The sequence below is a fragment of the Danio rerio genome, chromosome 17 (assembly GCF_052040795.2).
Source record: "Danio rerio strain M-AB ecotype USA chromosome 17, GRCz13ab, whole genome shotgun sequence".
Lineage (NCBI taxonomy): Eukaryota > Metazoa > Chordata > Actinopteri > Cypriniformes > Danionidae > Danio > Danio rerio.
The window spans coordinates 38937501-38961939 of record NC_141037.1 but is presented as its reverse complement, the minus strand read 5'-3'; the positions used below and the strand labels follow the sequence as shown (position 1 = coordinate 38961939).

The 24439-nt window shown below is 36.7% G+C and overlaps 3 protein-coding genes across 8 annotated transcripts in view; 1 reads left to right on the top strand and 2 right to left on the bottom strand.

Moving 5' to 3' along the window:
- mideasb (mitotic deacetylase associated SANT domain protein b) overlaps positions 1 to 468 on the bottom strand; it is a 61294-nt gene extending 60826 nt beyond the window's left edge. The window contains exon 1 of the mRNA XM_087290830.1: positions 407 to 468. The gene's annotated coding sequence lies outside the window, so the exon portion shown is untranslated. The remainder of the gene's footprint in view (positions 1 to 406) is intronic.
- A 2965-nt stretch (positions 469 to 3433) lies between these two features.
- ptgr2 (prostaglandin reductase 2) lies at positions 3434 to 13675 on the top strand. The gene is given in 9 exon segments (NM_001256223.1): positions 3434 to 3586; positions 3689 to 3807; positions 7572 to 7763; positions 7836 to 8006; positions 9982 to 10191; positions 10286 to 10407; positions 12907 to 12994; positions 13321 to 13360; positions 13449 to 13675. Coding segments are annotated over 9 exon segments (1047 nt in total). The 5' UTR covers positions 3434 to 3546; the 3' UTR covers positions 13514 to 13675.
- A 2825-nt stretch (positions 13676 to 16500) lies between these two features.
- The window catches only part of tmem62 (transmembrane protein 62), a 33227-nt gene continuing 25288 nt past the window's right edge, over positions 16501 to 24439 (bottom strand). For 2 of the 6 annotated variants that reach the window (XR_015513660.1, XR_015513656.1), the window contains exons 13-15: positions 24367 to 24439; positions 19173 to 21588; positions 16501 to 18883 (exon numbers count right to left, since the gene is read on the bottom strand). The exon at positions 24367 to 24439 is cut by the window's right edge and continues 46 nt beyond it. Coding sequence is in view for 1 of the 6 variants with exons in the window: in XM_087290828.1 (XP_087146954.1) it covers positions 21268 to 21588; positions 24367 to 24439 (394 nt within the window). In the remaining 5 variants the exon portion in view is untranslated. Of the gene's footprint in view, positions 21589 to 24366 lie in introns of all 6 variants that reach the window. The other 4 variants (XR_015513659.1, XR_015513657.1, XR_015513658.1 and 1 more) reach the window with 2 other exon arrangements.

Genomic DNA, 24439 nt, shown 5'->3' with positions numbered 1-24439 from the left:
ACCGCCAAATGTTGCACAACAGTAACACGATCCATCATAACGCAGGTACACAACTGACACGGACGCACTCACGCTGACACCGCCACTGATTTAAAGGAAACGCGTGCATCTGATTGCAATATTAATAGACATTTTGTTGCAACACGTTCTACTGATGGAGACTTTCTGCTTCTGCACACTTGCATTTCTTTGCAGCGCTCGCGCATTCGTTTGTTTACCCGAAACTACAACTCGCAACGCCGTAAAATGCGCATCTAATTGTTTCTGTCAGAAGTGCGGAACCACCCAATCGAAATGAACGAGGGCTTCTTTCGACGTCCTGCAGAAACTCGCCATCAGTTTGTGTCTTACACGTGGAAATACATCCAGGCTGAGTCTAGTTAGGACTTAATGCGCATTACATTACCTTTAAAGCGTCTGCGAGGCGGCTCCGGCGATCTGCATCTTTTTCGTGTTGCTTTCAAGAAGAAAAAAGGGGGAAAAACTTTAAGCCTTTTTGCTCGCAGCGTCACTTCCTCGTTGGAAACAAGAGCGCCACCCGCCGCAAATTGCAAACTGATGTCATTTTTCTCTTGCATCTTTAGTACAGGAGTCTGGAGACACACTTAGCGAACGCTGAGGGAGATTTACGATCAGATATGAATATTAATGAAGTTTATTTAGTTTATGTAAATTTCCTAATATCATATGTGGCTTTTTTTATTAAACAGTAAATTATTACAGCATAATGAAACATTATAAACTATAGAAGGAACATAGAAGATGCCAGGGGGATAAAACAAGAAAAAAATACAGTAAGTTAAATAAGAGATACATATAAAGTCACAGGATTTATCCTGTTTCTTATTTTCTACACTGTAAAAAATGCAAGGTTCCACACAATTCATTCATGTTGCCCCAACACAAATCGATTAAGTAAACTCAACATATTTACCAATTTATGTGGATTGAACATAAAAGAATTAAGTTGTCCCAATGAAACCTCAAGAATTCTGTTGTTTCAGCTTATTTTAAATAAGTAGTTTGAACGAGCAAAAATAAATAAATTTGAGTGCACAAGCGATTTAAATTTGATAAGGCAGAGTGTTCCTTCTGTGAATCTACACCTATGTTGTACTTGCCCCATTCATGCAAATTCTGGAGTGATTCTAGAGAATGGCTGGCATTAAAAATGTCAAACATCCATGTGTTTAACATCCACTGTATTGTCTTTTATGTTGATGAATTGCACTGTAAAAAAAAAAAAGAATTGTCTCAAGAATTGTGTTGTTTCAGCTCATTTTAAATTAGCAGTTTGTCTTATGTAGATAAGTCAATATCAGACATTGTAAATATTGTTTTCCTACTTGCTAAATATCACATACACTGCTGTAGGTAAAAAGACTGTCCCCCATGCTTTAAACACTTTCAAAACGACCATAAACTCTATTACTCCTCACTGAAATTACTTAAAAATTGTTGTGGCCAGAATTATCATTGGACATTCATAAGTTTTTATTTTGTTGAACCTTATTTATTTATTTATTTATTTATTTATTTATTTATTTATTTATTTATTTATTTATTTATTTATTTATTTATTTATTTATTTATTATTTTCTAACCTGTATTATGAACCCCCAAGGTTTAATGCTGAACGTTTTGTAATTGATTTGTTACTATGTTATTACCCCTACAAGATTTTGGCCATTTAGAGCTCATTTGTCCAATTTTGGCTGAATGCCTTCATAAATTATTAAAAAGGCTTTAAGAGAATATATTTTTTGATTATTCCAATGGAAAACCACAGCAAAATGAACTGCCTTATCTACTACTTGATACTACTTATCCAGCATACAGTACTTATCCAGTATACAGTACTGGGAAACATCCACACACACTCATTAACACACATACATAAGACCATTTTAGTTTTAATCTTGTAAAAATTAGTGCTTAAAATGTGACTAAAATGCTGTATTTGAACCTCATCATTTCAACGAAAATGAAGTGAATAACTGCAAAAAGGTCCACTTGTTGAGGAAAAAAGAAACACCCTTTCAATGGGCTGGCTAAGGATCTGTTTTAAAGATTGTGTAAGAAAATATACCTTCATTAACTATCCTGCAAGGAATATATATATATATATATATATATATATATATATATATATATATATATATATATATATATATATATATATATATATATATTTTTTTTTTTTTTTTTTAATTTTATTATTATTTTTTTTAAGAAAACTCTTTTGGATTTGTTTATAGAAACGTGGGAAAAAGGTTTAGCAGTGCTTGAGTCATCTCAACCACTCTGACTGGCAGAGCCAAAAATAAGCGGCTAGTATTTTATTACAGCATTGAAAAAGCTAATATTCTATTGTGAGCATTTAATTGTAGCGTTGTATGTGTGAGTTTAAGTGTTATTTAGGGTCTATACTATTTGTTTATTTTATAGGAAAACTAATTTAGGCTAATTATTAAATCTTTAAATTAATGATATAAAATAATGTTAAAGTAAATTATAAAGTATTTTATTTAAACAAATACCTTGGTAAAGCAGAACAAAATATTAAAATGTTACTAATAGAATATAATAAAATGTTTTATTTAAAGTAAAAAAAAAAAAAAAAAAATATATATATATATATATATATATATATATATATATATATATATATATATATATATATATATATACAAATTTAAAAGAATAAATTTAGCATAGGGCAGCACAGTGGCGCAGTGGGTGGCTCTCTCGCCTTACAGCAAGAACGTGAGTCTCAGCTGGGTCAGTTGGCATTTCTTTGTGGAGTTTGCATGTTCTCCCCATGTTCGTGTGGGTTTCCAAAGACATGCGCTGTAGGTGAAATGCTAATATTGTCCATAGTGCATGAGTGTGTTTCCCAGTGATGGGTTGCAGCTGGAAGGGCATCCGCTGTGTAAAACATATGCTGGATAAGTTGGTGGTTCATTCCGCTGTGGTGACCCCAGATTAAGAAAGGGACTAAGCTGAAAAGAAAAAGAATGAATGAATAAAAATTAAGCATAATATTTAGACATAAGGATTTAAATTAAAATACATAAATAGTACATTGAATAAACAAACAAATGCTAATTGGAGTAAAGTTTATGATAAAGTTCAAATAATTGATTCAAATAAGCACGTGAATAAATGGATACAGTATTTTAATAATTAGATTTTTTAAAATATAAATTATTCTTATAAATATTTATATATAAATATGTATATAAAAACTCTTTATATAAATATAAAAATGCATTTTACCTGTATTTGATATAGTACAACAAAAGGAGCCGATTCTCTGAAACAAACTATTCAAAAGAACCGATTTGCAACTCTGCTTTCCTCAGGTGAAAAAACACGCGACCCTTTAACTCTCGTGCAACCAATCAGACGCGCGCCTAGGACTCACGTGATTACTTCAGGAAGAAACACTCTTTCTGCAAGCAAGGGAGTTGCTTTGTAAATATTTGCAAGTACTGCACAGACATATATTTTTTTTATATAAAAAGCGTTAATAAAAAAGAGAAAATGTTAAATGTAACAAGAGTTGTGTTGAGCTCCCGACCAGGTAAATGTTAAAGGTTTTGTTCAGCTTACACAACTTTAACAATCAAATGTAGCCCATTAGCCCAGTGTCTAAAACTCATGTTTTTTCTTCGCATATGATTAGGCAACAATGGTCAACCAGTTAAAGAGAATTTCCGTGTAGAGGAGACCACGACATCCTCAGAGCTGAAGGAAGGACAAGTGTTGGTTCGGACTCTTTATCTCTCAGTTGACCCTTACATGGTGAGACTTGACTCGCTCCATCTGCATATATATATATATATACTTCTTTTTGTGGTTTCAGTTTTCATATCCTCATTTTAAAAATGCTTACATGCAAAATTATTCTTTATTCAGTAAATCACTTGCTTTACGATGTGACATTTGTCAGAAAATTAGATTGTTTGCATAATTATGTAAAATAAAATTAAATATGAAGAATAATTAAGTTTTTTTTTATTATTAATGGGGATTAAAGTGTTAGTCGCCTTAGTCCCTTTCTTAATCTGGGGTCGCCACAGCGTAATGAACCGCCAACTTATTCAGTATATGTTTTACACAGTGGATGCCCTTCCAGCCGCAACCCATCACTGGAAAACACCTATTCACTCTCATTCACACACATACACTACAGACAATTTAGCTTACCCAATTCGCCTGTACTGCATGTCTTTGGACTTGTGGGGGAAACCGGAGCACCCAGAGGAAACTCACGCAAACACAGGGAGAACGTGCAAATAATCCTCCGATGTTTCATATATTGATAAACAGGGCTATTTTGTCCAAAATGAAATCACTGATTCTTGCCTAAAACTACTTATCCATAATTTCAGCTTTTTTTTTTGCATTAACTAATTTGCATAAAGCCAGCCTTTGGTTTTAACTGGCTGCCATGAACAAGTCTACTTTGACCCTTTAATATTTGTAGCTATGCCAGGAAGAGTTGAGACATTTATGTTGTTGTTTTTTTACAAGCAACTTTGAAAGGATGAGTTTTTGCTCACAAATTTATCCAAAAATGATCATGACTAATGAGTTTTTGGTTTCGACATGGTGGCTCAGTGGTTAGCACTGTTGCCTCACAGCAAGAAGGTCGCTGGTTCGAGCCTCTGCTGGATGAGTTGGCATTTCTGTGTGGAGTTTGCATGTTTTCCCCGTGTTTGCTTGGGTTTTCCATACAGTCTAAAGACATGCAGGACAGGTGAATTGATTAAACTAAATTGACCGTAGTTTATGAGTGTGAATGACTGTGTATGGATGTTTCCCAGTACTGGCTTGCAGCTGGAAGGGCATCTATTGTGTAAAACATATGCTGGATTAGTTGGTGGTTCATTCCGTTGTGGCGACTCCTGATGAATAAAGGGACTAAGCCGAAGGAAAATGAATATATGAATATATGGTGAGGAGGTACCCAATCACACTGTGAGGCTGTGTTTACACTAGCGTCTTTTCATTTTAAAATCGCTTGTTAGAATAGGGTATATGTGGAAGTATGCTAAAGGACTTTTAATTTGTCAGTAACCTGGGTTAAGTGATTCCGGTGAACTGAATTTCCATTACAAAATCGGTGCGTTTAAGGTCTGTTTTCTTTAAAAATCACAGACCTCCACTGGCTGAGTGATATGCGATATAAAGTGGATCTCAGATTGTTTTTAGAAGCACTGCATAAAATTACATTTTCCCCGCCATGTCTTTAAAACATGAACATTTATTTTACGCCGGTATATTCAATGGAGCTTCTCTGCTAGCCTGCCGATTCTGATGGGCGTGTGCGAGTAAACTACTTTTTGTCTCGTTTTACGCTTGAGCAACTAAAAGAATGCCAAAATCTATTTTACTAATTGTATTTTAATTTCATTATAACATCAATGCTGTAAAAGGAACCGTATAAAATGAAAAAAAATCACATTAACTGTTCACCGGAAGTTTATCAGTATGGGAAGAAACACTAGCTTGGCGTATACCTAATAAAAATGCTTCTGCGTTTTAGAAAAAAACTATTTCAGTCCACACTACAGCCAAAAATGCGTGCTATGTGACCATTCAGGCTCACCAGACATGCATTTTTCCAGCAAACATACTTGCAGTAAGGTATCAGGGAACAATACGTAAAAGTCTAGAAGACCATTCAGAGATAGATTGTGGATACACTGTTGCCGCAATTTTACAGTTATTTCCAGCAAAAACGGCCAGTAAATCATACACATAAATGCTGCATCCCAATACGCATACCTATACTACTCCTTAAAAGTACTGCATGTACTTTTATGAGAAGGAAAAGTATATACTTTTGAGTGTGTAACAGGAGAGTATGCAAGCTTTCAGGCATACTAATTACTCTTTAACAGATGGTTGTGTTGCTTAAAGCCCTGTCAATCATCTCACCACATCATCCATATTTCTGTCATATTGAAATACCTTATTGGAGAAGAAGCAGCAGCAGGATAATCTGCCATCCATGTCATATCTGCCAGACGTTAATGTCCAAACATGTCTATATATAAGTTCAGTCATGTTGTTGCAGATGAAATATAAGACAGTAAACACTAGATATTAATTAATAGTCATTTAAACATCTTTACCGAAGCCTTTCTTCGTGACCGTTGGTCTCGGGTGTCCATCATGTTTGTAGTTTATTACATTTTTCACTCATTTGGGACATACTAATTCTACTATTTCGGATGGAAAGTATGTGAACTGTGACGTAGCATTACTCTTTACAGTTCTCTACTCTAATATGTACTGCATTGTGTGTAATTTAAAAACTTTTACAGTAACTTACTGCATATTTGCGGTATTCTACTGTAATCAAAGTAATCAAGCACTGCTACTGTAGTTGAGGACAAAAATGAGAAAGTTAATAAAAAAGTTGTAAAATTACCCACAATGCAGTGTTTAAAATGGATTTAATAACAATGAATAATGAAAATACTGATCTCGTCACTTGTTTGTAATTTATTAAATTCAATAGCAAATACTAAAAGTAAAGGTTTTGTACTGTCAGTGTAAAATGTAATTAAATGACAGTAAAATACTGTAAAGTTGTCATACTGTACAATTCAAATGTGGTTAAGGTCATTTTACCATAAAAAGAAGTTGCGGTAAGCCTATTTTACTGCAAAATGAAATTGCGGTAGGGCTCTACTACTGTAAAACACATTTACAAGTAATTAAATGCAAAGGGGCAGTTGTGGTAAACTGCTGGCAACAATGCTGCCAGTAAGTCACCACAAAATTGTGATCAAATGTCTGGGGGTGTAGCCACATCCCCATTTCACTCTGTCTCTAATGAATACCAAAATAAAATGCAATCTTTATTTTCAAAATGCCCAGTTTTTGCTGGTCGAAGATATGCAAGTAGTGTGTATTCCAGTCACCGTAACATATTAATTCATTCATTCATGTTCTTTTCGGCTTAGTCCCATTATTAATCTGGGGTCGCCACAGCGGAATGAACCGATAACTTATCCATATGTTTTACATAGCAGATGCCCTTCCAGCTGCAACCCATCTCTGGGAAACACCCATACACTCTCATTCACACCCATACACTAGGTACAATTTATCCTCCCCAATTCACCTATAGAACCCACACGAACACAGGGAGAACATGCAAACTCCACACAGAAATGCCAAATGATCCAGCCAAGTCTCGAACCAGCAACCTTCTTGCTGTGAGGCAACAGCGCTACCCACTGGGCCACCGCGCCGCCCGAACTGTAATAATATGCGTTTCAAAACAAAAACTAGCATACCTAATGTAAACGGCGTCTGAGCCATCTGACCAATCAGAGCACTGCAGGCTTTCAAAAGGAAAAGATACAATCCTGGAACAAGCTAAAGGGGCAGTGCTGCAAAGTAGGCTGTACTATGAGAAATTCAAAGTGTTTTAGATCGTGTACGCATGTAAACATTGTAGGAGACCTTGAAAAAAAATGAGCATAAAACAGGCACATTAGCTTATTCACTCAATGATAAAACGGTATTAACCCCAACACTCAACGCAGCGCTGTCGCATGAACGACGATACTGGAGCTGACTACCTGTTGCCATGGAGATTGGAGGAGTGTGTGGATGGAGGAGGAGTTGGTGTAGTTGAAGCCAGCAAGAATCCGGATTTATCTGTGGGCACCATCGTCACCTCCTTCAACTGGCATTGGCAAACCTACGATGTGATGGATGGCAGCCTTTTGCAAAAGGTTTGATGGTCATTTTGGACAGTTTGAGCCAATGTAGAGTGTGTTTGCATCTCAGGTGTGCTGTTCTTGTAGGTCGACCCAGGGATGGTGGATGGTCATGTGTCGTATTTTCTTGGTGCGGTGGGCATGCCTGGCCTTACTGCGTTTTTTGGGGTGAGAGAGAAGGGTCATGTGACTGCAGGTGCCCAGCAGACGATGGTCGTGAGCGGAGCAGCCGGAGCTTGTGGGTCAGTTGCTGGACAGGTAATCTGAGAATGGACAAGGGAGATGAGTTCATTCACTGTTGAAAGTTTTAAATGCCTGTAAAAAGGGTGGTTGTGAATAGATTTTTAATAGCTAGTGGTGTTTGCCAAGGCAGTTTGGCAGAACATTCATTTTTTGTCATGGAAAATTGTTCTTTTTTTAAATCATGTATATATCAGTTTGACTAAACTTTCTACAAGCATGACTTTACTATTGAATGAAATGTAAAATATTTTGGGTTATAGGCAAGGCAAGGCAAACTTTATTTATAGAGCACAATTTTACACAACCGTAGTTGATCCAAAGTGATTTACAATAAAATAAAATAATAAAAAATGGTATTTAAAAATATAAGAATACTATATATACTTTACTAAGTAATCCTATAATACATATAAGAAATAACATGCATGTGTTACTCAAAGCAAGGGAGTAAAAATCCTGTCCCAAAAGTTATATATGTTCTAATAAGTTTACTGACATAGACCAGGGCAGAATTGTGCAATGCTTTTTAAGTGATAAGATTTTAAGGATTTTAAAATCAACTCTAAATATTATAGAAAGCCAGTGCAATGAGGCAGGGACAGTGGAGATATGGTCTCTTTTCTTAGTTCCTGTTAATAATCTGGCGGCTGCATTCTGGACCAACTGTAACCGAGAGAGTGTTTACTGAAGTAGACCCATGTTTAAAGAGTTGCAGTAGTCTAACCGAGAGGAGATTAAAGTATGGGTTACAATTTCTAAATCTTTTTTTTTTTGAAAGAAATGGTTTAACTTTTGCCACCAATCTAAACTGGAAAAAGCTGCTCTTCACCGCTACATGTTTGTCAAACTGCAAGAGTGGAGATTCTTGCCATGATTGTGCAGATTGTCATTTAGGAATCTTAGCTGAGTTTTAATTGAATTGTTGGTAGCAGCGGGATCGAATAATAACACTTGTGTTTTATTTTCGTTTAGTTGCAGAGTTATTGGTCATCCAGGTCTTAATGTCAGTTAGGCATAAAAAAGGTGTTCTAATGATAAATCTTTTCCTAGTTTGATAGGAAAATATACGTTAAAAAGTATTATGATTGCTAATGACTAGTGGTTATACCAGTTTTTCTCAATTCCAGTCCTTACCCCCAATCTCCGCCCTGCACATTTTGTATAGCTGTTTCTCAATATGCATTCTTCAGGGATCTTGTGTTTTCCGCAGAGGACCGGAATTTTTTTTTCTCTGCCATGATTACCGTACATAATATTTTACTAGGTTAACAGGATAACTAGTCAGGTTTGGTTAATTGGCACTAATCTAAAATATCGATCAGTGTTAATTAGCCAAGTCATTGGACTGCAGTTGTTTGTTCTGTAGCCAGTAGAATAATAATGACATTAAAAATTATATTTTAAAATGTAAAAAGCCAGCCAAACTAAAAGAAACAAGGAATATACAAATATAATAGGAAATACTGTGAAAAGTTAGATGCGCTGCAAACATCACTTGGCAAATATTTGAAAAAAGATTACAATTTCACAGTAGGGCTAATTATTTAGCCATCAACTACAGTGAGACGCTGACCTGAAATTTTCCCTGGAAACAACCAAAGTAATCCATGTAAAGAAAACAAATCTAATGACTTTATAAATTATGTGTATTAAAATGAAACGATGCGAGGGAAAAGTATTAAACACATGAAGAAAGGGAGGTGTGGAAAGGCAGTGAAAGCCCAGACAACAGCTGAAATGCTTTCCAGCCTTTCTCCTTGTGTCATTTCATTGTTACTACACATAACATATTTCTCAGATATTTTTGTTTTGTTTTATTTTTATGTTTGTATTGTTTCGTTTTTACCAAAATCTGGTTCAAGTCCATGTCAACAGCTTCCTTACAAATGTTATTCCTAGGAAAAAACATGACGTGTTCAATACTTTTTCCCATACTATATATATACAGTATAGCTCTGGATTTTAAGCGTGCCCTCTATTGTGCGTTTAGATTGGCCGATTGGATGGTTGTAAGACAGTCGTGGGGATTTGCGGCTCTGACCAGAAATGTCAGACCTTGGTAAAAGAGCTGGGATTTACAGCAGGGATAAACTACAGAAATGGAGACGTCAGCTCAGCGCTGAGAGAGCATTGCCCCAGAGGCATTGATATTTACTTTGACAATGTAGGCGGCCCCATCAGCGATGCTGTTATATCACAGGTACAGCCGGCACAATTTGTTTTGCCTTCATACAACACTCTTTATGCCAGTTTATATGAGTCCTATCTGTTACTGTGCAATATTTACACTGCAGATGAATCTCCGTGCTCATGTGATCCTGTGCGGCCAAATCTCGCAGTACAACAAGGATGTGCCTTACCCTCCTCCTTTAAGTCAAGATACCCAAGAAGCTTTGCGTCGTAACAACATAACAAGGTACTAGAAGTGCTTTCTAGAAGTATGCTTTCAAGAATACAGTTTTGTACAGTGGCCACTTTATTAGGTACAGCCAGGTTGCTGGACTATTTTTAGAAATGGCTTCGTTTTCTGTTTATCTGAATGTCACAGCCGAAATCAAGACTCATCCAATCAGGGAAAATTTAATTCAAGTTTATTTGTATAACCCTTTTCACAATAACGATTCTAAGCAGCATTGCAAAGAGTGCATGTTATTGTATTACAGTCAAATTTAAAAAAGGTTAAGCTTATTACCATAACTTTATTAGTTACTCATAACTCTAATAGCTTTTAACAGTTGAAGTTAATATAAATAATTATACAACAGTTCTGTCTGGTTCTCGAATCTGATTGGCTGATAGCCGTGACATATTTAAGTAATATCAGCACCCGTACAGCCTCTTTACCATTTGTGTATTACTCCGCCCACATACAACCAGCAAAAAGCAGACACTACAGATCTAAAGTTTAAAAGATGCACGCTCAGCTGTTTAATTGTCAGCTTATGATTTGAATCTAGGCGGAAGAAAGTAGTTCCTCAAACAAAAGTGTTTTTGAGACTCTCCATGTTTGATTTTGTTTTCATGTACACAATTATGGCGTCAAACTGCTGTATAAACGCAATATCACACTCGTAGCAGTGCGATATGGCTGTATATCGGCACTGGTTGGCCTGCGGCCTCGTGACAACGCATGCCTCCCGCCAGCCATATCGCACTGCTAGAGTGTGATATTGCTCATATATACCTGCAGTTATAAAGTACAGTATAGCTTGTCAATCTGCTGTTGTCTGAACTTGATGAGTTATGTGAATTTAGAACTCAGTTTGCAGTTCTGCTAGCTGATCTGGGGCCTGTTTTATTAAGAACGTTCAACCAAACTTTAATCAATCAATTATCCATTCAACCGAGGTCAATTTTCGGTCATTATGTGGATCATTCTCCTCTCACAGTTCAAGTAATCATCGCTTCTTTGAGTTCATGCAAGCTTATGTTTTTTATCAGATTTGACAGTATCGAGCCAACAAGATCTTGGGCAGATTTCCTCCTACTTCAACGGACCATTCCCAGCATGACTGCCTTCTCGAGTGAATTGCTACACATGTCATGGCCAAAATAGGATCATTTCTGCTTGGTAATTTTGGCTTCAGGCAGTGGCGCAGTAGGTAGTGCTGTCGTCTCACAGCAAGAAGGTCGCTGGTTCGAACCTCGGCTCAGTTGGCGTTTCTCTGTGGAGTTTGCATGTTCTCCCTGCCTTCGTATGAGTTTCCTCTGGGTGCTCTGGTTTCCCCCACAGTCCAAAGACATGTGGTACAGGTGAATTGGGTAGGCTAAATTGTCCATAGTGTCTGAGTGTGTGTGGATGTGTGTGTGGATGTTCCCAGAGATGGGTTGAGGCTGGAAGGGCATTCGCTGCGTGAAAAAAAAGCTTGCTGGATAAGTTGGCAGTTCATTCCGCTGTGGCGACCCCGGATTAATAAAGGGACTAAGCCGACAAGAAAATGAATGAATGAATGAATGAATTTTGGCTTCCAACGAGGTGTTTGGCTTGATGCACCCTGGAACTTTGTTGGTGAGTCTCGCTGACCACAGGGTGTGCAACAGTCTCCTTTAGCAATTCGTAGGTGTCAGTCTTTCTTCTCTCTGTCTTCTTGATCGTCCAGGTCTCGCAGCCATAAGTTGCTATGGGGAAGACTAGTCTTGCTTTAGTTCCAGTGCTGATATCCTTACTTTTCCAGATGGCATTCATGCTCACCATTGCATTCCATCCATGGTTAACCGTGTCTTGATTTTAGGTTTTGTGTCCCCATTTCGGTCAATCATGGAACAAAGGAATATAAAGTCCAGTACTGGGGATCTTTATGCTGCATCTTCCATTCTCAGAGGTCGTCCTCACCTTCATTTTTGTAATGTTCAGGCATAACCCCACATGTCTCACTTTCAGGATGAGTCACTCCAAATCTTCTCTGCTTTCGGCCAGTAGGGTGGTTTTATCTTCATATCTAAGATTGTTGATGTTTCTGCTGCCAATTTTCAGTCCGCTTTCGATGTCTGCTGGTAGTGCTTTTCTTATGAGGTTGAAGAGTGGTGGCAATACAATGCAGATCTTGAACCACTCCGTATCACCATACACAGTTCTCACTGTGGCTTCTTGCTTTCCATAAAGCTATCTGACAAGCTGGACAACAAAACTTACCAAGATAAACGTTAAAGTCTTGAATTGAGTTACTAAACTATGAGTTTCAGTCATCACAGGTATTTCACTTTACCTTGTTTCTCATTCTGATGCTCAATTAGATCTTCAACATTTCATCGTGACAACATCTACATGCCTAAATGCACCGAGTAGCTTTTATGTGATTGGCTGCTTAAATAATTACATTTATAAGCAGCTAAACAGGTGTACCTAATAAAGTGGCCAGTGAGTGCAACTGTACGTCTTTATGGACATGTGATGTGCACAACTATGTGTTCACAGGGAGAGATTTATTGTGTTGAACTACATGGAGAAACATGCAGAAGGCCTCATGCAGCTCAGCCACTGGGTAAAAACAGGCCAGATAAAGGTAAATGTCCCCACTGTAGCTTACTTAGCTTAAAAAATGGAGTAAACCCATTGCCTTAAAAGTGACATGTTGGCTTTAGTTTAAAAAGTAAGTAAAATCATTGTAGCTTGGAACTGTTAAGTTGGTTTAACTTTACGCACATAATTTATTCATTATTTTGAGCCGCCAACTATTCCGGCATATGTTTTACACAGTGAATGCCTGACAGTCCTGGGAAACGCACATAATTCATTTACTTAAATTTTAAGGCAACGGGTCTACTCACTTTTTTGCGTGCATGAACCATCATAAACCTTTCATATGTCCAATTTCTCTTCGTTTTACAGGTGTTGGAAACTGTTGTGAATGGCATCCAAAATATGGGAGGTGAGAGCTCATTATTTTCACTAGTATGGATGTGTGCTTTTCATACATATTGTATGAACCCTCATTGTTTATTGTATGTACATTTCAGAAGCGTTCTGCTCCATGATGACCGGAGGCAATATCGGTAAACAAGTTGTCAAAATTTCAGACTGAGTCAGACGTCTGCAGCAAGAGGCCTTCTGGAGGTGGTCTGCTGTTAAACCTGAAAGTCTATGAGAAAGGAGTCCTTCGAAAAGACACATGAAGTTCCTCCAGTGGGACTGTCCCTTTAAGTGTGCTAGAGATAACTGTGGATAAAGACAACAGATTTGCCCTTGCCTAGTTTCAAATCATTTTTATCAATGGTTAGTAATTATTTACCAATGGTGATTGATAACTAATAGTAAATTATAAATTTTTTCCATAATTATTTAAATTTGAGTGTGTAATAAACTAAATAAACCTGATTTAGGAGTAGTTTAATAAGAATAACTATTTATTAGAGTACTGGACATACTAACAAAAGTGTACACTTTTATATACGTCTCTAATGCACAATGCCTGCATTTATTTGATCAAAATTATGCAGCACAAATATAATATTAGTACAATCATTATTAGGATGATTTTGTATTTTCATTTGTACAACAGTTCTGCCTGGGTTTTAAATCTGATTGGTGAATAGTCAGAGAGTAGTCAGATAGGCAGAGAGTGAGTCAAGTGACATTAACCAAGTGGCGCGAGCAGCCGAAAACATTTGGATACTCAATCGTAAAGGCTTCTCAACGCGCGTTTCTGTTGCTGGAACGAAATTTCTGCAACTAAACAAAGTTGTGCCACCTGTGCGCAAGTGTAAAGTTCTGAGCTATTCACATATCACATCTCTATATGTGTTATTTCTAATGTAAGAATATATGTCAATATGTGCGCACAAGTGAAGCCATTTACATTAGATGTGATAACCGTGAAACCATGATTATTCTTTAGACTATATAATCGTACAACCAAAATCTATAATCATTATATCCCTAATTGTTGAATATGTTTGTAAAAAAGCCTATTGTACAATGCACTGATTATGTAGTTTCAAATACAATATATGAACATTTTAATGTAGAAAAATACAACGTGGGTGTCATAGGGGCTCTTATATGCTGTTGTGTCAACACTTGTATTGCAAGTCATATCTCTCCGGCCCCCTTATTTTGGATGCTTTTCATGAACTAGCCCCTTGACAAACTGATTGAATAGCCCTGCCATAGAGGATAAAAACTGTGTGATTTTAAACTACAGTTGATCAAATCATTATTAAACAGGCAAGTGACATTCCATCTCTCTCTCTTGTATGTTACTGTGCTGTATTTATACCACAGTAATTGTAGCGTGTTGAGTGTGAGATGGGACTTATCAAAATGTATTTGGTGTTAGCCACTGTTTTCGTTACTCCAGACTAGTTCAGTAAACAGAACAAAAGAAGAAATGCCCGCATGTGTTTAACGTATTTCCTTATCGCAAACACAACAGCAATCTGGTAGTGTTTGCGTTGCTTTGGCTTTTTTTGGGGATAATTATACACAGAGAAATATTGGGATATCTCATTGATGGCATTTCATGTTGTTCAGCCTTATAATCTTAAAATGTGAGCAAAATCACCTGTTTTGTCATCACTATGGAAATAACACTAGAGAATCATTCAAACGCTAGCTTTAAAGTGATGTTAGTAGATTAGTAACGGCTTCTGCTGTTCTGATGTCAGCAGCAGATGTGAATGAATGCGGAAGAAAGTAGTTCCTCGTACAAAAGGGTTTTAAGACTCTCAGTGTTTGATTTTCTTTTTTATATACAAGATTGTGCCGTCGAACTGTTCCATTAACACAATATCACACTCGTAGCAGTGCAATATGGCTGTATATTGTTACCGGTGGGACACTAAAGCACTCGGTCTGCAGCCTAATGCTAACGCACGCCTCCCACCAATGCCGATATACAGCCACATCGAAATGCTACTCATGCGATATTGCTCATAAATATTAAATGTAATTTAAATCTGGGATGGTGAAACTACCTTTTCAGCAGCCACAGTTTCCAGTCACATGATCCTTCAGAAATTATTCAAATATGCTTATGAATATCCAATATCAAAACATAAGTTGTTGCCTAATTTTTTTTCTGGATTTTTAATAAGGCTACAAAGAACAGGATTTATATATATATATATATATTTTATATATATATATATATATATATATATATATATATATATATATATATAAAATATATATATATATATATATAATATATATATATATATATATATATATATATATATATATATATATATAGATAAATAAATAAAAAAAAAATATATATATATATATACATAAATAAAATATATATATATATAAATAAAATATATATATATATATATATATATATATATATATATAGATAGATAAAAAAAATATATATATATATATAAATAAAAGATATAAGAAAAAATATATATAGTAAACAGTAGTATTTACTGTACTTTTAATGCAGGTTTGACTTAAAGAAGTATTAATTAGTAATTAAAAAATAATTATATTTACAATAGAACTGCACAATATATTGTTTCAGCATCGATATCGCACATTCACAATAGTCACAATGTTGAGTTTATATGCTGGGATTATAGTTTACCAGGAGCCACAATTCAGAACACAGAAGATTTTTGAAGTCACTGAAGGGTTCATCCATTATGGAGCATTCAGGCACGAGATATTAAAGTATTCAGAAACATTAAACTGTACTGTTTGTAACTCTAAGAAATATGTTTTTCTATTATTGTTTATACAATGAAGACTATATAGTGCTATTTTACATTTGTTTTTTCAATTTCTGTACCTGAATACTCTAATATATTACCAATAACAATCCCTATAATCTTTCAGAATAATCCCAGTCAGTCTAAATTAATAAATTCTTTCCAAATAGAGCTATTCAAGCTATCTGGTGAAATTTTATTTATGTTGCAATATATAATCACAGTGTGAGACTATTCCAATACGTTGCAGCCCTAATTAACACACATGCTCACAGGTGTATATGTGTATCATTTCTTCTTTAAAGGAAGTCCCTATACCACCTTTACAGGATAAAAAAAAGCACAAAATATGAAATTCACAATATGAAACCCCTTTACTTTGTTGTACATAAACACAGCCAGACGAATCAATTCCAATGCAAGATAATTCAGAAGTGCAGAAACAAGACGTGGATGAACAGCATTTCCAGCTGTAAAACTGAACGATGTATCCATTTACTTTGGACATTGAGTGTGGCGAGGGCAATTTTTAATAATAAATGTGTTTATCCTTCACTGAAAAGAAGCTAATTTAGTGCCTTCCACAACAAAAATGTCAAATTAAAAAGAAAACACTCGATCACAAGAACAGAGAATGCCCATAAAACAGTGCAGAACAACTGGAAGGAATATTACAGTACATTACAATATCGATGTGGATGAATACCTTCAAATAAATTAAATAGCAAAAACCAAATTCACATTTCTTCATCAAACATTCAAAGTCCTATTGGTGCACCACAAATCTATAATCGACACATATTGAGTAAATCGTCTAAAAAGTGTTGGTTCTCAACCATCGCGTGCCTTAAAAACCACCAACATGGCTCTCTCAGAATGACATCCAGGTCATTGAAAGACAAACGAGAGCAGCCGATTGTTGAAGTCGTCGCTTTCCTGAGAGACAACGGAGACCTTGAGTGACCCGACTGAACAGGAATTGACCAGAAACTCTTGTCAAGTGGATTACGGGTCAAAAAAAAAAGTCAGTCCTTAATGACGACACGACATTTCTTTTCAAGCTGGTCCAAATGGCCATTGTTCGTATTTAGTTTGTTTGCAAGTACACAAAAACAACAATAAAAGAGCTGCTTAACACCGATTCTCGAATAAACGTGTAACGGATTTGTGATTGTTTTCTTTTACAAGTGGTCGGTGTTTTATTCAGTGTGTATATAAACAATTGGCTTTCCTTTTCAGCATTTCTTTAGATTAAGTAGTCATTGTGATAACTGTGGCTATAGTGCAAGAAGTGTTCTACATTCATGCTGATCCATATAAATATAGTGGTTTCTTCCTTTTGAGAGTCCTTTATGTGTTATATATAATAGATTGTAGTTCAAAATTGGCTTTTCGCACTGCAAGGTAAAACCGGGTCAGGGAGGAGGTCGACTTTGCATTTGTGTGTCAACTTCAAGGTTTGTTGATTAATTTAACCGATTAATGATTCATTTAGTCAAAAAATGAAGTTCTGTCATAAGAGTTTTATCTTTAAAACACAAATGAAGATAATTCAAATCATTCCTGACAAAAGCATGTCCCTTTATTGGTTCAGATCATTTTTTAAAGACATGGTAAATGTTATACATGTTGATTGAGTGCTTTAATCAATGATCAGAAGAGACTGATTTAATTTAGACTATTGTTTACATATGAACACTAATCAGCCAACATCAAATATTGTCAAAGGAAGCAAAAAAAAAACTCTTTATTTGTGTTTCAAAAATGAATATTTTAAAAAGATATATTTTGGGGTGAACTATTTAATCATCCTCTTAAGGCCCAAGGTGTTTTTTTTACATGCATTTTTATTTCTCTTTGCTATTTGGACTTATTGAAACCCAATTAGAATAAAAACCCAAGTATCATCTTTTGATATGATGTACTTTTAGAGAAAAATGATGTCCATATATGGACTCGTGGTCCGAATTACCCTAAAACATTTTATCCGGATTGTATTTTAATGCATATATAACATAAACTTTTTTTTTTTTTTTGAACTTGCTTTGACTATCAGAGAGTAAAAACTAAATTTTGGACAGTTAAAAATAGGGTTTGGAACATTTCATATGCTGCAAAACTGTATGTCTGTAACAAAATATAAAACATTCAAAGTATTTTAAATAGCCACTTAAGAGCTAAAATGTGCTGTTCACATTTGTGCCACTCGAGCCCTAGTAGGTTATGGTTAGTCAAGGTGTTTTTATAGGAGCTTTGCATTTAGATGACAATGTTCCTGTGTTGCTCACAGATCTGCAAAAACAGCATGCCAGGCCATTAGGGGGCAGTGTCAATTTGTAAAGAAACACTGTTCATCTGCACACAATTAGTCCTGTAGTCTGCCATTGTTGTTTTGGTTTTAAAGAATTTGTTTATGACCATATGGTGCATTCGTCATATTGGACAAATCGTATTTAAGACGCCACTACAGGGTCGTTATTACAAGTAGCAAATTCGATAGTTTCCAAGTTGGGGGCATGTCAGTGAGAAACACGGCGGAATCGCTGATCTGTAGTAGAGTATATTATGTAGAATTCTCTAGTATAGAAAACCATACACCGTTATAGATAGATCTGTGGGCAGAATTTATGGATGCAAAGTCGACTCTTGTGGATGATCAGTGACAAAACACAACTGATGTGAATTCTTTGCACTTCATTTTTTATAACACAGGGGTGTCCAAACTCAGTCCTGGAGGGCTGGTGTCCTGCAGATTTTAGCTCCAATTTGACTCAACACTCCTGCTCGGATGTTTCTAGAAAGTCTAGTAAGAGCTTGGTCAGGCAGCCCAGGTGTGTCTACTTGGGGATGGAACTAAACTTTGCAGGACACTGGCTCTCCAGAACTGAGTTTGGGCACCTCTGCTATAAGCGGAGTTAACAACCCCTCTTGAATTTTCTTGTAAGTTATCAAAAGTAGCCATCTTGTGATGACGAAAGTGACTTGAACGACTTTTCAGCTTTAGAAGTAGGAATGTTCCAGGAGGACTTGAGCACAGCACTAGATTGGACTTATAAAACGTTTGTGCCTGATGTCAGTTTTGTTTTGTTTTTCCCTTTCGTACTTTAGTTGAAACTAGTTTAATCTGAAAACCTATTTAGAAAGATTGAAATTAGAAACACTGTTTAATTAAATGACAGTGTTGTGTAAACACCCCCTAAATTTGTCATCAATTAAATTATCTGTTATATATTAGAATTTGACAACAAGTGTAATAAAAACGTGAAGATGAATCTTCTTCTAATTGCAGTGCAGTTTAAAATTATTTGAGGGCATCCATATTAATCGGTCTTTTGTTTACAAATGAACACTGATCAGAAAACATCAGATATGTAAAAATAAATGTAAAAGGAAATAAAAAAAAATAATAATAATTTGTGTTTCAAAGATGTCTGAAAATATTTTGGGGTGAACCATTTAGTTTTGGTCAGCCTAGATGTTTTTATAGAAGCTTTGCATTGAGATTATAAATGTCGAAATGATTTCTGCTCACAGATCAGCACAAAAGAGCTAAAAACCCTGTTTCATGCATGCCAGGCCAGTAGGGGGCAGTGTCACTTTTATAAAGAACCAATGCGCATCTGCACACACAGTCCTGCAGTCTGCCATTGTTGTTTTGATTGTAAAGCGTCCATTTAGTGCATTCGTGGTATCGGACAAACCGTTTTTATGACGCCACTACAAAGTCGTTAGTATAAGCAGCAAACTTAACATTTTCCAAATTTTTCCAAGTTGTGGGCATGTCAGTGAGAAACATGGCAGAACCACTGATTTGAAATAGAAAATTAAATATGACATTATACATCTTATTAGATATTAATTTGTGGGCGGAAATTCATTAATGCAATGTTGACTCTTGTGGATGATCAGTGACAAAACGCAACTCATGCGAATTCTTTGTTAAACAGAGTTAACAATCCCTGCTGTATTTTCTTGTATGTTATCAAAAGTAAGTACAACGCCATCTTGTGATGACGAAAGTGACTTAAACGCACCGTACGTCATTATTACGACTTATCATCTCATCTGCTTGTTAAGTGTGACCTCATGTGAAGCGGCTTCTGGGTCCAAGTGCTTTATCAAACTCTATAGGGCAACTCGACAAATGGTAATAATAAACAATTACAAAGCGATGTAATACTTTCGAAAATCACAATGGCAATATATATGTCCGTGCCTAATATCCGATGACCAGAAAGTGATAAATTTTTTATAAACTGATAAAATATTAGTATTTGTGATGCCTTATGTCCAGAGAGTGTTGTGTTTACCATGATTTTATTTATGATAGGACTTAAAACATGGCCGTAAACAAATATTTTCTCTTTTTAAATGAGTAGCAGCTTGGACCTGGAAACAATTTCATACGTCACCGATACGCCAAGACTTAGCAAGCGGATAAGTAGGAACATCCCGTTAGGACTTGCGCACAGCAATAGATTGTTTGATTGTTGCATTTTTGGTAGTTTGCGTGGTGATTAAAAATCTTAACCCTGCATTTTAAAACCTTCTTTTGAAAAATGTTTTGTTTTTAGGCCTACAAAACATTGGTTTCCACTTTGAACTAATGCACAGTGTTGTGTAAACATCCCCTAAATTTGCCATAATGACACCCTCCGTCCATTAAATGATCTTTCCGATATTATAATTGGTCAACAAGTGTAATAAAAACGTGAAGAAGGATTCATCTTCCCCTAATTAAAACCATGGAGAGCATCCATATTGATAACGGTGGCAGTTTCATGCAGAAACATTGATTGCGAATATCAGGCAGTCATATTTCTTTCCTGATGCTTCTTCACAAATAAAAACACACATAATATGACAAGTACGTAATGCGCAGTTTATCAACGACTAAACCTCACACAACTGCTCAGGTTCACAACGGTGGAAACTGGCAACCTACCGACTTGTATTAGTGAACTTTCAGACAGCTCCGTCATCCGCTAGTGATGTCATCATCGCTCCAATACAACGAAGTACTATTTTCGATATCTCTAATGGAAATCTGTCGAAAGGAGGGAAGAGTTTGGCACAAAACAACGCCCGGCACAACGATACAGACGAGGTGAATCGGTCACCGTCACAACGGCCGGTTGGTTTTGCTGCCATCGGAGAAGCGCAGGGGTTTCCCCCACCATGCCCTGTACACCAGCAGCAGGCCCATGAGGAGGGCCCAGGTGCGTACAGGAGACATGAAGAAGGCCAGCGACCCGTAGGTCTCCAGCAGGAAGTAGCATGAATAGGCCTGCCAGATCATGAGGACCAGCATGCCGAGGTGTACTGCCAGAGTCCTCCATCGGCAGCCTGGCCGGCAGAAATGAGAGCGGAAGTTGGTGCCGCGACACCTGTGGTGGAGACTCCAGCAGAGGTAATAGGTGAGGGGCATATTGAAGAACAGCACCTGTGGGTGAAACACGCCTTGTTATATGATGGTTGCAATTGGGCATTCGCTGATTTGCAGTTGCTTTGATTTCAATTCCATTTCACATCATATTGAAGTAGACATTCATTTTTGATAGTTTTTCCTATTATGATGCATAATCGAAGTACATTTCCACCTAGTGTTAACATGTTTTCAGTAGTGCTGGGAGATTAATCCTGATTAATCAAATCCAAAATAACAGTTGGTTTTGACAATATACAGTGCATGGGGAAAGTATTCATAGCGCTTCACTTTTTCCACATTTGCCTTAATCCAAAATGCATTAAATTCATTTATTTACACAAAATTCTACACACAATACCCCATGATGACAAAGTGAAAAAAGATTTTTTAAAATTTTAAAAATTTCTTAAAATAGAAAACCTGAAAAATCCTGTGCATAAGTGTTCACTGTCTTTGCTCAATACTTTGTTGATGCACCTCTTTGGCAGCAATTGTAGCCTCAAGTCTTTTTGAATATGATGGCACAAGCTTGGCACACTTGTCTTTGGAAATTTTAGCCCATTCCTCTTTGCAGTACCTCTCAAGCTCTATCAGGTTAGATTGGAAGCGACGGTGTACAGCCATTTTCAGATCTCTCCAGAGAGGTTCAATAGGATTTAGTTCTGGGCTCTGGCTGGGCCACTCAAGGACATTCACCGAGTTGTTGTGAAGCCACATTGATATTTTGGCGGTGTGCTTTGGGTCATTGTCCTGCTGGAAGATGAACGGTCGCCCCAGTCTGAGGTCAAGAGCATTCTTAAGCAGATTTTCATTCAGGATGCCTCTGTACATTGCTGCATTCATCTTTCCCTCTATCATGACTAGTCTTCCAGTTCTCTACGGCTGGAAAACATTCCCGCAGCATGATGTTGCCTTCACCATTCTACACTGTAGGGATGATTTTAGTCTGGTGATGAGCGGTGCCTGGTTTCCTTCAAACGTAACGCCTGGCATTCACTCCAAAGAGTTCAATTTTATTCTCATCAGAGCACAGACTTTAGTTTCTGATGGTCTGAGAGTCCTTCAGATGACTTTTGGCAAATTCCAGACGGGGATTGGCATCCCTCTCTCCACTCTACCATACAGGCCTGATTGGTGGATTGCTGCACAGATGGTTGTCCTTCTGTAAGGTTCTCCTCTCTTCACAGAAGAACGCTGGAGCTCAGACAGAGTGACCATTGGGTTATTGATCACCTCCCTGACTAAGGCCCTTCTCCCCCAATCACTCAGCTCTAGGAAGAGTCTTGGTGGTTCCAAACATCTTCCACTTACGGATTATGGAGGCTAGTGTGCTCATTGGAACTTTGAGAGCAGCAGAAATTTTTCTGTAACCTTCCCCATCCTTGTGCCTTGAGACAATCCTGTCTCGGAGGTCTACAGACAATTCCTTTGTCTTCATGCTTGGTTTGTGCTTTGACATGCACTGTCAACCCTGGGACCTTATATAGACAGGTGATTTACCACAGGTGAACTCCAATTGAGCTGCTGAAACATCTCAAGAATGATCAGTGGAAACAGAATGTATCTGAGCTCAATTAGAGCTTCACGGCAAAGGTTGTGAATACTTACATACATGTGATTTTTCAGCTTTTTTATTTTTAATAAATTTGCAACAATTTCCAAAAATCTTTGTTCACATTGTAATTATGGGGTATTGTGTGTAGAATTTTAAGGATTTTGAAATAAATGAATTTAATCCATTTTAGAATAAGGCTGTAACATAAAAAATGTGGAAAAAGTGCAGCGCTATGAATACTTTCTGGATGCGCTGTACTTTCCAGTAAACCTACTTTGAAACTGACCTGAAAACATTTTATTGTGTTTTCAGGTCTTCAAAACAGACGCAGAAAACAGTTTCCATTTCAATCTAAAGCACAGTGCTGTGTTAAAACCCCATACGTTTGCCATAATAACAGGCTTCGTCCCTTAAATTATCCTTTATAAATTATATTTTGTTAACAAGTGTAATAAAATGTTATCAAAGTCTCAGTGATCCAATCACAAGTGGTCACTTGACTATTAATGCTAGTAAATTACAAAAAAATGAAAATAAGAGCTAAAGACGTGGAACGCACAACGCTTTTGCGGCAAACATGAAATTCAACTCATGAAATTCGTGTTTGGTGTGAACTAGTTGGCCAACCAAAGAGGAGAAAACAGCCTGCACACTGATGTCATGAGGAAAAAACTTCAGTTTAGTGGCCACACAAGAACCAGAGTTCAGAAAGTCTTCACCCTGGCCAGAGTTTTTATGTTGTCCCATGTTCATCTGGACAGCAGTGAGACGGATTATCATTCACAACTGGTATTAAAAGGGTTAGTTCACATAAAAAACAGAGCAGCAGAACACTACTTATATTTTAGGCTAGTTTCAAGTCAAATTGGAATGATATCCTAGTTTCACCAGCAATACATATCATTTCTGATCATTGTATTTTTAGTGTCCAGACATGCAGTCCACCAATAAAGCAAAAGCAAATGATCAAATCAATTCCCAAAAGACAAAATGGAGTTCAAGACTACATTTCTTCTTGTTCGAGAAGCATTTTTAGTCAGATAGCCGTCACAGCTGGGAAGAAAAGACAATCAAACGTTTGTTTCGTAATGACTTTTAAGATTGCATTCCTAGCGCCCACACGCCACTCCAGATCGTTTTCTGAAACTCAAGTATTCGGGTTCCTGTATTGTTCAGGAAACATAACCAGTTCTGGATGAGAACAGGTTCACTGTTTCCAACGTTAAATCTTGAATTACCTGTATGAATCCCACAACATACGTCAGGCTGCCTTCAAGGAAATGCCCATCCACAAACACACCGAAAGCAAAG